Genomic DNA, 13859 nt, shown 5'->3' on the forward strand with positions numbered 1-13859 from the left:
CAAAACGCATTATACCTGAGACGGTCGAGGCCAATGTCATTTTATAAACCCTAAGAAAAAGGTACGGTCGGCCAGCCGAAAACTTCCCTTTGCACCTCTCCCCGCCATCTCCTACCGCCCTTATATTTTTGATTTAGATAATGGTTGCCCAGTGTAGATTCTCCGGTGAAAGCAGGAGGTACCTCGTACCACGCTTTGGCGTGGTCATGCGGCCTTTCTCGACGCGAAATGCAGGTCGCGCTTGTTTCATGATTATAAATTAGTGAATCCTTTTTTTTTTACCGATATTGTGTTAATATTAATTCCTATAACTACCCTAAAACATGTATCGCACCTCCGACAAAGTGCTTAGACGTCAATTTCGCCAATGTGTAAACACGTCCACGGGAAAAAAAATATACTGTGAAATGTGACAAAAACAAACCCACCCTTGAAATGTCGGCGCCGTGTGAAGTGAAAGTTCTCGGCAAACTATTGAAAAATTATTAATGTTCATCCTACTGTAATGCAATCGATGTTTGTATAATTTAGTGTAATTAAACATCTCCGCGCGGAACAACTGTCAAATTAAAATTTTTCGTGTCAATTTATCCTTTCTGTCCTGATGTCACACATAACCTCCAACCCGAAGTGTTACTGGATCAGGACATCTACCAAGATACACGTGAGTCTTAATCCCTGGTATCAGTAGGTACCTAACTAAAAATAAAACACTGCTATTTATATTAATAACATTTTTATTGGTACATTTCTTCAAAGTATAAAAATAAGTACAAACTACATTTCATTGTAATTTTTTTTTCTCCAGAAATTAAAATCTTCCTAATCTAACGGTATAGACTAGGATTATGGCGAAAATTGTGTTTCAACAGACGACAACACTGACATACATACAAAATTATGATAAAATCAATTCTTTATTAAATGAGTAAAGGTGAGATTTCACCAAGCAATGTTCGCTCGGCAGTGGCGAAGGGTGGAGGTAGGCTGTTAAGATCCGCCATAAATAGTGCACATTAAACTTTTTCAAACATACATATTTGTTATCATTGAAATAAGACTACAATTAACAGATAGTGTAGGTTAGATTTTAAAATTCAATTAAACCCTGAGAAACCAAGCCATAATAGATATTAGTCAAAAAATACATGTCTATCTATAAAATATCTAAAATTATGCAATTAAATCATACATAACTTTGAGTATTTTATAGATAGAATAATATTTTTTATTTATTATAGTTTGGTTTACGCAGGGCTTAATGAATCAAAAAAATGAAGCAAAAATATGTGTAATATGTAGTTTTAATCCAACGAAAACAAATAACTATGAATGAAAAATTGTACACAATTTTGTCGCATTGCCCAAATTAGACCAAATCTATTATGGTTTCGTTTAGGCAGGGTTTAATTGATTTTTAAAAACTAACTAATACCATCTGTAAATTGTAGTCTTAGTTCAATAAAAACAAATACATATGACTAACAAAGTTTAGTGTGCACTATTTATAGCGAATCTTAACAGCTTACCTCCACCCTTCGCCACTGTCGCTCGGTGTAAATGCGCCTTGAGAGAAAACCAAAAAATATCTTGTGCTTAGAACTAATACATATTATTTACCGATTTTCAGAGATTCGTCATAATATAGAATCCACAAAACGTCAGAATAAAAAACTACATATATTTTTTAAAAGCAGAGTACAGCACCATCTGAATATAACAAATAATATTATGAGTAATGTCGTACATTAATAAAAAAAAAGGTATACAATATAATTATTAAATTGAAAATTCTATGATCACACAAAACAATATCATAATATTTACGGTGGGCCAACATTTAGAGAGATCAGCTGACGTAGAACCATAAAAGTTTTAGGCAGGGAACACACAGAAAGTGGCGTGGCATTAACACAGCATTTGTCTGGCATTGCGGTGGCGTAACACGCATAATGCATACCAGTTTTTCCACAATGTCAGCGTCATAAGGACACTATTGCATCGTTCAATTCACTTGATTTTCTTGATTCATCCGTGGCAAAATGAAGATAATAGATTTTATAAAAAAAAAATTATTAAATTACTCTTTTTTTTAACACTTAATTTCATTTTAACAAGTTAACCAATACCAGTTTAGTCTGTTGTGACATTTTCAGTTGGTCCAACTAATCAACTTGTCTGTAATCCTATTAGGTTTTTATGTTGTCACCACATGATCTTTCTCCTTCTTTCCTTGACATTTTGAGGTCGTTGCAGATTCCATTCTTAGAGTAACACATTCATACACTTAACAATACATTTCAATTCATCATCTCTTGAGAATAGCTCCGCAACAAACCCAAAAACTCAAGTAAAGAAAGGGGAAGAACACGCAGGAAAACCCAAAAATCTAATACGAGACAACAAAAAAAAATAATGATTATTATTTTATTAATTGAGATAACTTCTTGGAGGCGCCGCGTGGTCTCCATATGCTCCAACTAAGGGGCGGATATGGCCGTAGAAGAACGTTGACCGTATAGAATTTTGTTTTATTATACATAGTTGATATGCATTTAACTACAGCCTTCTACCAAAGAAAAGCGGTAATAAAAATAATTACATAAATACATTTTATGCATTTAAACAGTTTTAAATTAAAAACCCGAATTGTGTTACAAATTTCACTGAATGATATTATTAATCTGAGACTATAATTTAATTAACGTAACAAATTTAACGTTATATTCATTACCTCGCCTATCATTTTAAATAACAAAACTCAAGTGGCGCGTACTCATGCCACTTTGGTTGCGTCGCATGTGGCGAGGTGGTGAACCACCCGCTTCCCATACCGCAAAGTCAACGCAGTGATATATTGTAGTTTGTACGACCATACATGCCATTCGTTCGCCAGCCATGTTCGCGCCCACCACCTGCCACATTCTGCCCTTCACGTCTCAGGTATTGAAAATAAAAAATTACAATTATATCAAATAATGATCACCATATTGTGCCATACTACTACAAATTATACTGTGACCTTAAAAAAGCACCAATAGGTTTACATATCATTCGTTTCGCGTGAGATTAAATTTGGTTTTTTTTTGGCACCGATTTTTTTTTATTGGAAAGTATCAAAGGACGTTTACGAGTTCTTCTGCAGGACCTTGGTGATGACAGTCTTGACTTCTGTGTAAGCGCGGATGCCGTACGGTCCGTTCTCTCGGCCGTGGCCAGACAGTTTGTACCCGCCGAAGGGTACCTGGGGCGAGAAGACGTTGTAGCAGTTCACCCACACTGTGCCAGCTCGTAGACCCTAGAAAACACAGACCCATATGAATAAAGACCTGCTTGGAGGCAGATGCTGGAGAAGGTCAATCAATACTCACTGAGTATTAAAAAATTACATCGCAAAGTTGTTGAGCTACTGTAACATTATTACAGCATTTGATAGTGATCCCAACATTTATAGTATGGTCAGTGTTGCCATCTTTTTCTATGCTGATTATAGGACAAAGGCATAAAAATTATAGTATTTCTGAAAAATTAAAGTACAGCAAAAACATTTTTCGTCTTGAAACCTTTAAAATTATAGTACCTATTTTGGTATATTTGGCGTAAAATTATAGTATTTTACATTTTTCGTGGAATTAAAATTATAGTATTGTACTATAATTATAGTACGATTGGCATCACTGAGTATGGTTGAATTGATAACTATAGAAGAGTTAATATTCTTCGTGTTGGCAGCACTGTGTTACTATGTGTGAACAAAATGCAAATGGGAGCCTGTCGTGATACTTTGCTTTGGTTACTTACTTACATACTATTATTTGTGACTTTTCATCTAAATAATGATATGCAGTTTGTTTTTTAATAAAAAAACTTATTTTAGGCTTGTAACACTAATGCAATGTGTTTTTATCGGAATGCAACCCTGCAAAATAAATCTTATTACACAAGTGAAAAGTTTGCTACAGATGATTCCACAATACGAAATGGTTTGCAGCTAATTTAATTGTTAGCCTTAGTAACATTTGGATTTGCATTTCTAATAGCAGATTTATTTGTAGCAAATATCACATTTCTGTGTTGATAAAAATATCTTGCATTAATTAATGTTGCGAATGTAAAAAAAATAAACTATTATTATTTATAATATTCAGATGAATGAATAATCAATCACAAAAAAAACAGGAATATGAATTTTTCCATAGCCCACGATGCCCGAGCGGCTTACACGTCGACTTATAATATCGTGGGTCCCAGGTTCGAATTCTGGGACTGGAAAATACACATATCGTTTTTCAACTTTTGTCTGGGGTCAAGAGTATGGACGTAATATATTGAGCAAGTGGCTAACATCAATTTCTCATAAAAATAAAAATCTGTTAATACAAACTTTCAACTTATTATATCTTATTAACCTTTTTATCGCGACATAATTTCGCTCATGTACTTGTTCGGGCGCGCTGCGATTTTTACGATTCATAAATCATACCGAAACGTCATTAAAAATGTACCTAAAAATCCACTGAGTGGCTCTAGCTATAATAAAACATTCCTTTTAATTTTACAGCATGTGAAAATAAACAAAAAGATCGTAAATTAAGCAACAGAGCTTTAAGAAATTCTGTCATACATAATAAAGCACGCTTGGAGTACATACCGCAGAGTGAAGTGGCCTCTATGATACCGGATAAGTGGTAGACACTTGCGCCGATGATTAATGTTCACACGTTTTTTAACACCAACACAGAACGCACACAATCGTTATTGTTATATTATTTCCTTACAACTTGGTCTCATATTTCAGTCACACCTAATTAATGTTTATGGCTTAACTATATTTCAAAAATTGATTTTGTCATGGTAGTCATAAAAACAGGGCACAGAGCATAAAGCGACATCACATGCTTCACACATAATGTTCGTCATTTTTCTTTTTTTATCTTTAGTAGTTGAAGCAATACACACACGACATCTTCGATATGGTTTTGTTTTATTTACTGTTGGAGGAATTTTACGGGGTAAATGTCTTAGGAGTTCTGTTTTTAAAATTCTTTTTGGGTTATTAACTACACGAGTAGTTTGTGATGTCGATGGTCTTGAGGCACTGCCATATGTTTCGATTAATTGCCGGATTACGTTTAATTGAAATTCAGCTAAACTAATTTTTTTACCGGTGATAACTTTGTAAAGTATGCTACTATTTAATAAAAATAAATCTATGATGTGGAATCCAACCTTTTTATACCACTTAAGACTCTTTCGCATACACGAGAGGCTGCTCAACATCATGTCAGCTTTGTCTACCGTGCCCATATTTTTATTATAATCCACAACGCATTGTGGTTTTATAATGGGTTGTCCTGTGGCCCTATTAATTTTATCTGTCGGTACCATGGAGTCATCGTGCATGGTACTGATCATATGCACTTCCCGCCTATCATGCCATTTTAACACGAGCAATGGGCCACGGTTAAGAGATTTTACTTGTCCTTTCTTCAGTTTATCAAATTTTGGCATTGACTTTCGTGTTTTACGTACCGTGCCGCAAGCATTTGTCTTTTTTTTATGTAGAAACTGAAATAATTCTGGGCTGCTGTACCAATTATCACAAAATAGTTTATGCCCTTTACCAAAATAATCCTTCATCAAAGTGGTGACAACAGCCCCAGATATTCCCAAAAGTTCACTATCACTTATTTCGGTTTCTACACCACAATAAATAATAAAGTCTAAAATATAACCGGTTTCCACATCACAAATCACAAATAATTTGATTCCAAACCTATGTCTTTTTGACGGTATAAATTGTTTGAATATTAATCTCCCTTTAAAAACAATGATACTTTCGTCGATGCAGAGATTTTCGTTTGGTAGCATTGTTTCTTTGAATATTTTTCTGCAGTGGTCAAGAAGTGAGCGCACTTTATAAAGACGATCTCCAGTAGGGATTTGGGTATCAGAGTAATGTAGCATTTGTAGAATCAACTCATACTGATCTCTTATCATAGTTTGGCCAAATATTTTAGAATTTAATAATGGATCAGCACTCCAATGTTCTTCAATTGTGAGATGGCGATTTCTTGTCATCAACATTGATACAGCATAAAAAACATACATCTCTTCTGGGCATGTATCATACCAGGCATGGATCCTTGCATTCGGAGTGTGGGCTTGTGTGTTGAGCATATGGTTGTGGTAATTATTTGTATGGTTAACTATGGTATTCATTATTGTTTTGTTAAGAAAATGACGAAAAAATTCCATTTCTGTGGAATTTTCATTGAGCTGTACACTAGGGTTAACGCCTGAGTTGAAACTATCAAAATCGTATGTGATCGGCACGAAGGGACCCGCAGTCCACGATTGGAGTAAACTGTCTGGTGCTGCACTGGTAGACGGTTCAGCCACTCCTTCATCACTGCCTATATTGGAAGGCTCGTCAACATCGTCGGGATGTTCTACTAGCGCAGCTTCTTCATTATCACTTTCCATCTCATAGTCCGAATCCAAACATTCAACATCAGGGATAGACATTTTTATTTAAACACTAAATATGCTATTATAACTTAACAGTTTTGAGGAAATTTAAAGTTTTAATTCACTACACAATAATATTAAATTTTAATCTTAGTTCTTTATTCGACTAAAATGAGAAGAATTTTAATCATCACTTTCCTTGAAATAAAAATGAGTGGCCGTGAATTTTGAAAATCTATTCTACATTTTTTAATTTAAATTTAAATATTTTACAGATTATTATTTACTTATTCTCAATTTTTCGTATGTATTTCCATACAGTACAAAAGATTTATTATAGGAATTTTAAATTATTTATGTGTTAATAATTTCGTTTTCACTTTACAACCACTGATTTAATTCATAAAATCACTTTTCATTTAAAGAATTAACGCACATAATTAATTATTAACAGAATGGCGCATCAATAATAATTTTATAGAAAACCGTAAAAAACTTTGAAATGTATCAATCACAACACGAAAGCAATCGACTGTTGAAAATTATCACCGCACTAGCCGATTTCATGTATGAGATCATTAACATCAATTCGCGCCGGCGCAAATTGCGCAAAGCAACTAGCGGTAAATTTTGAAACCAATCATTGGAAATCTGTTTTACTCCAATATCGACAGGGTATGTGTCTTTGCTTAATTTCGAATTATCTAAGAAGTCTTATTGAAAAAAAGTCACAGATGTCAGTAAAGGAATAACCCAGCTAGTTTTTCAAACAAATTTCGACTGTATTACTCGCCGAATTACGAAAATACGGAGGTAGAAACTTATGGGCACTTCTGGATGCCCTTAGCGGTGAACGGTTTAACTATCATGGGCATTTCTAGATGCCGTTAGCGGGAGGAGGGTTAAGATCGGACATGGGAAAAGACCAATTCCACATTCAGGAAATAGTCTTTAAAAATAACCCTAAGTATAGCTCAAACTCGACAGTGTGTCGATAGTGGTGGAATTTACCTGAATCATGTGGTTGGCTTTGTCCAAATCTTTTGTGAAGACGGCAGCAGCCAATCCATAATCAGAGTCATTGGCTCTCTCGATGATCTCATCCATGTCTGAGAACTTCAGAAGTTGCTGCACTGGTCCGAAGATCTGGAAATAGAAACAAAACACTAAAACATTTAACAATATATGTTATGACACCCCGTGACCCGTTTTCTTTTGAAAAATCATCTTCAATCAAGGTCTTTATGCAAAATTTGCCATAAAGAACTGTATGAGAGACCAAATTCCTGCGAATCAACATTTCTGGCTCTTCAGCTACACTTTCGCGTACGGCAGCAATGTTTTCGCGTGAACGGGCTAGACGTAGATGTGAGTTGTCAGACAATCCCAAACACACAATCGACTAGAGAAAACAGCTTTCAATCGAGCGATGATTTATAACGAATTCTGACAGTATGAACGTCAAAGATTTGCCATTTTCGTAGTTTCATTAAACGATTTTTATGCGTTGTGCGGTAGAGAAAAAAACCCATTGAGTTAAATGATAGGTAGACTTTCAACTGACATGTCAAAAAACATGCACGTAACAAATGACAGGACTGTGAAATTCGTACCACGATTTTGATAACCTTGTATAAATAAGAAAACCGTCAGAAAAATCATCAAAAAAGATTACCTCCTGTCGAGAAATATCCATGTTATCCTTTACATCAGCAAAGACAGTCGGTTCCACGTAGAATCCTTTGTCTCCCCAAGTCTTTCCACCGCTCACAATGCGAGCACCTTGCTTTTTACCGGATTCGATCAGAGACATGATCTTGGTGCGTTGTTCTTCATCGATCTGTCAAACAAACATTATTCTATCAACTCAAGAGTTTAATATTTACATTGTAACGATGCTGCTTTACGGTGCCTTAAGGGGGGACATGCTCGTCGAAGGTCAAAATTGAGTTTTTATTGTATTTTCAAACCATGATCCTGGACACTCCTTAAACGTTGTAGATAATCTATTTATATAATTTTGAAGCCTTATTATCCTTTATAGTTATTTTAAACATTTGATGACTGCATGAAGTATTTTTGTTACATAAAATAGTATTCTTTTAAACCTCTCGCTCTAATGTTTTAGAATATAGTCATATTTCGGTACAGAACTGTGCAGTGGTGTTAAGATTTTTTACATTTATTAATTTTTGAACGCATTTATAAAACCATTAGTATAATTTATTACGAGATAATTTTTGTAAAATATTCACGATAAAAAATTATTTTGATAATCTCTGTGATCCCAAATTTGACAAGAATTAGGCATTTTATTATTCAAAAAATCGGCAAGATTAACACATTTGAAGATGAATCTAAAGATACTTATTATAAGCTATGTTTTTGACCATTCAAGTGTGATAAAAATCTTATGAATAATGATTGCTTTATAATAATTATTGACCTAAGAATAAGGTAGTGTTTTTTTGAAATACGCCATTTCTTTTGTCATTCCCTAGTGGTTAAGCTACAACATACGGCCGTAGCCATAAAATGACAAACTATAATTAAAGTAGGGAGTAAAATTATGTTAACGCGCGTGTTTGAACATGTACTTAACCGAATTTTTTTTTATTTTTTTTTAAACGGTACATGTTCAAACACGCGCGTCAATATCATTTTACTCCCTACTTCAATTATAGTTTGTCAATTTATGGCTACGGCCGTATGTTGTAGCTTAATCACTAGGGAATGACAAAAGAAATGGCGTATTTCAAAAAAACACTACCTTATTCTTAGGTCAATAATTATTATAAAGCAATCATTATTCATAAGATTTTTATCACACTTGAATGGTCAAAGACATAGCTTATAATAAGTATCTTTAGAATCATCTTCAAATGTGTTAATCTTGCCGATTTTTTGAATAATAAAATGCCTAATTCTTGTCAAATTTGGGATCACAGAGATTATCAATATAATTTTTTATCGTGAATATTTTACAAAAATTATCTCGTTATAAATTATGCTAATGGTTTTATAAATGCGTTTAAAAATTAATAAATGTAAAAAATCTTAACACCACTGCACAGTTATGTACCGAAATATGACTATATTCTAAAACATTAGAGCGAGATGTTTAAAAGAATACTATTTTATGTAACAAAAATACTTCATGCAGTCATCAAATGTTTAAAATAACTATAAAGGATAATAAGGCTTCAAAATTATATAAATAGATCATCTACAACGTTTAAGGAGTGTCCAGGATCATGGTTTGAATATACAATAAAAACTCAATTTTGACCTTCGACGAGCATGTCCCCCCTTAACAAGAAACAGATGCTTGCAGCTGATACTGACACCATCAAGAGATAATCAAGACGCAAAAATGATGCACACCCAATTCTCAGAAGCTACCATGCAAAAAATAACTGTGTAAAAAGAGGTAAGTCGGCACATAATAAAAATGGGAAATCAAATACTTAAAATCAAATCAAAGATAAATCGATTTTTTTTATATAATATATACAAATAGTTTCATAAGCTGTTACATAGATAATAAGTAATAAATTGAGGTTGTTTGTGGTTTAAATTTAAATTAATATAAGAACATAAACATTCATTCGGTGTCTCTACTTGTCAATATGTCAAGAGAAAGAATATTTCAGAGACATAACAAAATTAAAAATCTACCTGAGGTCCTTGTTCTGTGGTGAGTTCATAGGGACTTCCAAGAACTCGTTTCTTTGCTCTCTCCGCACTCCGTTCGACAAACTCATCGTAGATTTTGTCTTCCACATATGTACGTGAACCTTGAAGAAAGTATGTGTTATTTTTTTATAACTGAAAACTAATTTGTGGTAATTTTTTCATTCCGTGTGTATGAACCCGGAGTCTGAATTAAAGCAAAAACCTAAATATGTACGGAGTGTGTCAGCAGTGAAGAAGTATGATATTTATCTAGAGTTTGGACTTCTGAAGAGGGAGCCTATTACACGAGAAAGGAATTGGGTGAAATGGACATGTAACGACTCGTCCACTGCGACACATTTCTACATTTGAGAAAATAAACAGCGGTGAAGCCTGACTGAATTAAAGATACATTTTAATTACCTGCGCAACAGCACTGCCCCATGTTGAAGAAGAGTCCAAAGTGGGCCTGCTCAACGGCCTGCTCGATATCAACATCGGCGAAGATGATGTTCGGAGACTTCCCGCCCAGTTCCAAGGTGGTCCTCTTCAGTCCGTTCACTGCCGAGCCTTGTTGAATGATTTTGCCCACCTCTGTAGAACCTTTGGATTTACAAGAAAAAGAAATATAGTTCTGGACGCACATGTAGATGTAAATTTTAAATATCTGGATCTGAAAGACATGATAAGAAATGACACAGGACACAGTTAAAAATTGCATCGTAAAACCAATTTTTTAAATTAATAATATTGAGGCAAAATAGCGGCGCAGGCGCCTTTTTTTACTATTAGGGCAAATTTGTGATCTGTGTTTATCTCACTTATCTGGTCGACTCGTCACGCCGCGCCCTTCGTGAGCCCGGGCCCCCAGGCTAGAGCCTTGTCGGCCCCCCCTTTGTGGGGGCCATGCAACCGGGATACACAAACTGAAGATTTTGGTCATAGGGAAACCAGGAATCCTAAGCCATTCAAGAATATCTGCCTCACTGAACTACTGGTTGTGTCAAGTGATTTACTTTTTAATATTTAGTTAATAAACTTATTTGATAAATATGTATAACTTAGTAAATTCTTGATTTTGATTATAAATAAAACCGTAATTTGCTAGTACAGATTTCTCAAAAAAACTATTTTTACGAAATACCTGTTTTAATTTTTACCATATTTTGTATGTATGCACTTTATAATCCGCCACTTTCACTAATTAGACACTTGTCTGGTTTTTCGTGTGGCGGATTACTGAGAGTGTACTGTACCTATATACAACTATTCAACCCCAGGAAAATGAAGTTCTAACTGAAGGTCAATATAATAGCTAAAGAATCTAAAGACGTGGTTTCATGAGAGCATAACCTCGTTGTTCTATCTCAAAGGTGAATATTAGTTTGATAATTACGATGACGGACAATCACCATTATGTCAAAATACTTTTTCTAAATAAACATGGAACTTATATAGTTGTTCTTACCAGTAAAAGCAATCTTGTCAACATCGTTATGATGCAGCAGGGCTTGTCCAGCCGCGGCGAAACCGGGCACAACGTTCACAGTCCCTGGTGGAAAGCCGGCTTCCTTGATCAGCTGAGCCAAGTAGAGCGCTGTCAGACTGGTCTGTTCCGCCGGCTTGAGAACCACCGTGTTGCCGGTGGCGAGCGCGGGTCCGATTTTCCACGCCGCCATCAGGAGAGGGAAGTTCCATGGGATTATTTGACCGCACACACCTGAGATTTAAGACACATTTTATACTGTTCGAATTCATAACAAAATACACGATACGGTAGAGACCTGGAAATGGTTATGGGCTAGACTAAATTCTAGCACAGGATCCACAGTAGCTGTACTGTATCTATGATAAATAATTTGAGAAGCAGAGAATTAAAATAATCTAATTGCAATGGTAACCAATCGACATCAAAGTTATATATATGTTTGTAAATTCTACATATCTAACTGTTTCCAAGAAAGTGTAAATGAGGTCTTGTTTTCAAATGATGCATTACTGTAATTCCATGAAAAAATATTGATATTTCTTCATTCCTATCGATTCCAATAAGTGTTTTCCCACTATTGTCCATCTACTTGGTACACGCCTTGGTATACAGTAAAACCTCGTTAATAAGAACATGGATAATTCGAAATTCGCCGTAATTCGAAATTTTTGCAAAAAAAAAGTCCCTTGAACATTATTTTCATATAAAACCGTACCTTTAATTTGAGTCCTGGCATACAAAAATATTCAATAAATCGTAATAAAGTACACTATTTCATGGGCCAGTCATTGAAAATTGTCATTTGACATTTTATGACCCATTAACACACACGGAATCGGAAATTTCGTAGACACATCTATAACCGTAAACGAAATTAATAAAAATAAAAAATTTCAATATTTTTATATTTTTCCCCCATACATTTCATATTTTGTAATTATTTTTTTTTTCGATTTTCGGTCACGTGGAATTTGTATTAACGAGGTTTTACTGTATATCCAAGAGTTTCTGAGTAGAACCACCAGCAGGTCTATTCTTAACAGTTATCACTTTAGCATGTTTCCGTTATTATCATTGATCAAAATTAACACGTTAGGAATTCTTTACACTAAACGTGATAAACCGGTTACCGACCGGCTATCTTTAATTCTTGGTAGACATGTTGGTCAAATTCGAATATGTTTCGTACGTCTGAACCCAAGCCGATAAGACCGAACACGAGCGTATAAAGCTGAACTAACGCCATCTAATCGGTAATGCTCTGAACCACAGCAGACTCTATTACTATACTAAAGATGACGCTGGCCGAACACAAGAATTTTGGGTACAGTTCGGTTATGAGGAATACAGCGGAAAACACATTTTGAAAATACACGATATACTGGATTATTTGTTAGTTTGGGTTAGTTTAGGTTAGGTTAGGTTGGGTTAGGTTAGGTTAGGTTGGGTTAGGTTAGGTTAGGTTAGGTTTGGTTAACCTAACAAATAATCCAGTATATCGACTATTTTCAAAATGTGTTTTCCGCAGTATTCCTCATAACCGAACTGTACCGAATTTTGTATTGACATATCAACATAACCTACAATTTTATTAGTCATGTCATATGGTTTTGGTTCCCAAACGTCGAAATGCGCAAAGTTTTTTCAATAAACATTAAACCTTTAAACCTCAAACAGTCAACATAACCTATAATTTTGCCAGTCATATCAGCCGGACATGAAGTTTTTGACGTAATTATTTTTCGAAACATCTTGCATCTCAATTCTCAATATGTAAAGTTGACATCCTCTGTCTCGTTCTCACGTTAGCATGCCCAACAGAGGCGCAGTTAAAAGATATAACCTTTTGACAGTTCAGACGGTTAACTTTTTTACATAATTAATTGCCGGGATATGTAAAGTGATAATTGTGATATATTTATCACAATTAGCTCTTTTTCGATGTTAAGTGATATGTTAGAATAAGCCTGCTGGAGTGTGTATTTAAAAAAGATTATTACCGACTGGCTCCAGCCTGGTATAGCCCATGTAGTCTCCATCCATCGGTACGGTGAAGCCATGATTCTTATCCGCCCACCCGGCATGATAGCGGAGACTCTTGATTGTTCCCAACAAGTCAGCCTGGTGAGCCATCAGGTAAGGCTTTCCATTATCCAATGTCTCCAAGCTCTGAAAGAATACAAAATCCACCGATTACCGAAATTGCACCGACTAAGGTTTGAAC

The 13859-nt window shown here is 34.9% G+C and overlaps 1 protein-coding gene across 1 annotated transcript in view; it reads right to left on the reverse strand.

The window, feature by feature from the left end:
• Nucleotides 1-719: 719 nt before the first annotated feature.
• The window catches only part of Aldh (Aldehyde dehydrogenase), a 31053-nt gene continuing 17913 nt past the window's right edge, over nt 720-13859 (reverse strand). Inside the window, exons 4-11 of the mRNA XM_085946203.1 lie at nt 13636-13804; nt 11615-11866; nt 10570-10749; nt 10150-10268; nt 8147-8311; nt 7483-7617; nt 1546-3298; nt 720-959 (exon numbers count right to left, since the gene is read on the reverse strand). Of these exons, the coding sequence (XP_085802329.1) occupies nt 3128-3298; nt 7483-7617; nt 8147-8311; nt 10150-10268; nt 10570-10749; nt 11615-11866; nt 13636-13804 (1191 nt within the window). The 3' untranslated portion in view covers nt 720-959; nt 1546-3127. The remainder of the gene's footprint in view (nt 960-1545; nt 3299-7482; nt 7618-8146; nt 8312-10149; nt 10269-10569; nt 10750-11614; nt 11867-13635; nt 13805-13859) is intronic.

The sequence above is a fragment of the Rhyacophila brunnea genome, unplaced genomic scaffold (assembly GCF_057557595.1).
Source record: "Rhyacophila brunnea isolate RB1 unplaced genomic scaffold, BYU_Rbru_1.0 scaffold_19, whole genome shotgun sequence".
In the NCBI taxonomy this organism is placed as follows: domain Eukaryota; kingdom Metazoa; phylum Arthropoda; class Insecta; order Trichoptera; family Rhyacophilidae; genus Rhyacophila; species Rhyacophila brunnea.